The sequence below is a fragment of the Bidens hawaiensis genome, unplaced genomic scaffold (genome assembly GCF_021521415.1).
Source record: "Bidens hawaiensis isolate Kalapana, Puna unplaced genomic scaffold, B.hawaiensis_p1.1 tig00042460_1, whole genome shotgun sequence".
NCBI classification, from domain to species: Eukaryota; Viridiplantae; Streptophyta; class Magnoliopsida; order Asterales; family Asteraceae; genus Bidens; species Bidens hawaiensis.
This window is the reverse complement of record NW_027497529.1, coordinates 13,987-17,145: the sequence shown is the minus strand read 5'-3', so window position 1 is coordinate 17,145 and position 3,159 is coordinate 13,987. Positions and strand designations below refer to the sequence as shown.

The window sequence follows — 3,159 nt, the reverse complement described above, 5'->3', positions numbered from 1 at the left end:
CTAAACTCGTCCACAACCATCAATCTATCTAATAAACACTCTATAATTCGCGATTGGTTCACCAGGGTTCGTTTTCCGGCCGTCCGTGGTTCACCGTCTTCCCAAAGCCTTTACATGTAACAATTATGTGGTTTATTGTTCGTTTTTCATCGTAGAACAAAACCCCATCACAAGTTAATCAAACATACAACGGATAAACAAGATTAGGAACCTAGGGTTTCGAGGAAGAAGAAAAAGAACAAGAAATGTATTATAAATATATTATTTTCTGTTTTAAAAGTAACTTGCAGCCCAGTTCATCTGGTTACATAAGTTTAATACTAACGAGAGGACCCGGGTTCGAACCTGGGTCATAGCACCTATTTTTAGAATTTTTTTTCCTTCATTATACAAACCAAGATTTAAATTAAATTGATTAAAAATTAATATAAATCAAATAAAATAATTTTAATTTATATAAAGTAAAGTGCAATTAATACATATGATATTTTATCCATTAAAATTTTAGTTTCAGCAAATGACACATTAGCCTTGAAACTTTCATATATTGACACTTTAGCCCTTGAGCTTTCAGTAAATGACACTTTAGCCCTTACAGTTTGGGCAAATGGCAATTTAGCCCTTGAGCTTTCAGGTACTAACAGTTTGAGCAAATGTTAGTAGTAATAAGAAGGCATTGATTGATTCACAGATCCATGAAAAGTGAGATGGAGAGTGGAACAGGAGGGTTTAGTGCTGAAGATCTATCAACCATCGGAGGCATCGCCACCGTGTCGTTGTTGCACTCGTTCATCCCAACTCATTGGCTTCCGTTCTCCATTGTTGGGCGTGCTCAGAAATGGACTCTCTCTCGTACACTCCTTGTCAGTAAGTTCAGATCTGCCAAACCAATTGTTCTATTATAATATAATCATCGAGATATCAATTGTAATCTAAATTAATAATCAACTCTAGGGTTTATCTTGCTGTTAGAAATAACAACATCTAGCTCAATAATTCCCATTGTTTGCCCAAAACCTCTGCCTTTTGCCTAAAAAAGGGTAAAGTTGGATCTAATACAAATGAGAGTTTCCGTGCGAAGAAAACGAACTCAAGAACAAATTGGACGCGATGGCATTTTCGTAAACACTCTACTTATATTTTGTTGTAGCGTAATAGCAATTACTCTATTACAAGATGAAGTACAAGTGTAGCGTAATTATCATCCCTTTACTTCATAGTTATCAAATAAGCTAGGAGCACATGTCTCTCTGGGGGCCTTGGCATAAGGCGGAAAAAAAGCGAGGGCCTCAGAAGCGCACTTAAATAATTTATTTTAACCAAATTATGTAATGTAATGGGAAATAACACTTTTTTCAAATACCAAAATACTCCAAAACCAAAATGTTCTTGCTTGAAAACAAACAGCTCATAAAGGAATTGACAGTTAAAGAAACAGTTATTCAAAACCATAGTTATCAAAGCTCATTAGGGTGTTCTTGATTTCAGAAATTGAAAACACAAATACCGTGTTGAAGTTATTTAAATTTAAACTGTTAATAAAATCAACAAAAAAACATTGTATGCGTAACAAACTTGTCGTAACAAAAGTACCATCTTGGTCAATACCTCTGTTATTCTTGCTTCATGATAAGCGGAACCAGAATGTCGATCATTATATATAGAGGATTGGAGTTAAATAAGTCTATTCGATTATTTTTAGGCGAATTTTTTAAATAGGTTAAGTGATAAATCAAAATAAATAAGAAAAAAAAAATCAAAAACCGATTCAGCCTCCTGGAATTGCTTGCGCCTTTAATCTTGGAAGTCGGTGTTCCACTGATTCACCTGAAATTATCGCCTAGGCAGCAAAAGCAACTGCTTTTGATAATTTGATTACAACGCTCTACTGTGTTTTTTTTTTTGGTTATAGCGTTGTCACTGTGTCTTCTTTTTTTTTTTCATTACTTTGTATTGTTTGTACGATATATTCATGGTATGTTGTCGTTGTCTCCCCCCTAAGGTGGTCGTTGTGTCAAAAAGATGGTATACGTTACGACTATGCAAACATATTTTTACAATGCGTGAAGTTTACTATCTTATTCTACAGCTGCATTTGGAGGTGTTCTGCATGTGTTATCCACATCTCTGTTAGGAATTACAGCAATCACCATATCAAACACCATTGCTGGTGAAGAAACCGTGCACAAACTTGCATCATTGTTACTGGTTGTACTTGGCGGTAGTTACATATTATTATTCATGTGTGGAAAAGGCGGTCACACCCACACACACAACCAACCCATGGAAAAAATGGCGGTTGCTGGTCTCGTTCTTGTTCCTGCGTTATCTCCTTGTGCAACCACGCTTCCTGTGTTTCTTGCAGTCGGAAATTCATCATCAATGATGCTACTTGCTATTATAGTCTTGTTATTCAGGTAAATTAGTTTAACTGTTAGCTCTAGCTAGTTATTTACGACATTTTGTAACATGTATTTTAATTTTATATTTGGATTTGTAGCACTATAACTGTGATGACGTCATTGGTGGCTCTATCGTTCTATGGTGCGAGCCAGCTAAAGTTTCATTGGATGGAACGTTACGACAAGCTTCTAGTAGGTTCTGTGCTCTGTTTAGTTGGAATTTTAACACTTATTTTCCATGATCATGAAGGGCATACACATACTGGTTCAAGTGAACATGTGCACCAGAAGCTGTTAAGGCTATTATGAGAATCTTTGTTACCCTTTTGCTCTTTAAAAAGTGCTTTTATTTTCAAATACTTTTATTGTCACACAGGTTGTTGTATTAGTTACATTGGAACTCTGCTAGTTATATGAAAAATCTGATGTATCTTGTAAAGTTTTTCAAAATCTAATTCTATGGTAATGTTCTTGATTGGGAAGATTTAGTGTTTGCATTGGGAAGTTGTTGATTTGATGAGAAGGGAAACTGGTTAGAGCTAGGGGTCAAACGAGCCTGAGTTGAGCTTGAGCTTGAGCTTGGCTCGTTTAATTTACGGTTTTAGTTACTTGATGAACGGCAGTTTCCATGTACTGTGATTATGTGAACACGGCTAGGGTAATCCATGTACTGAAGGCAAGGGGTTAGCGGATGGTTAAATGAGTTGATGGATTGAAGTATGTGGGTTAAACTGGTCGTAAATGGTTTAGCAGGTTG

General features: G+C 35.9%; 1 protein-coding gene across 1 annotated transcript; it reads left to right on the top strand.

Moving 5' to 3' along the window:
• The first annotated feature begins 695 nt into the window (after positions 1–695).
• On the top strand, positions 696–2,892 carry LOC143593654 (uncharacterized). The gene is made up of 3 exons (XM_077073219.1): positions 696–867; positions 2,090–2,417; positions 2,501–2,892. The coding sequence occupies exons 1-3, from the start codon at positions 696–698 to the stop codon at positions 2,709–2,711; spliced, it is 711 nt and encodes a 236-aa protein (XP_076929334.1). The 3' UTR covers positions 2,712–2,892.
• The last annotated feature ends 267 nt before the right edge of the window (positions 2,893–3,159 follow it).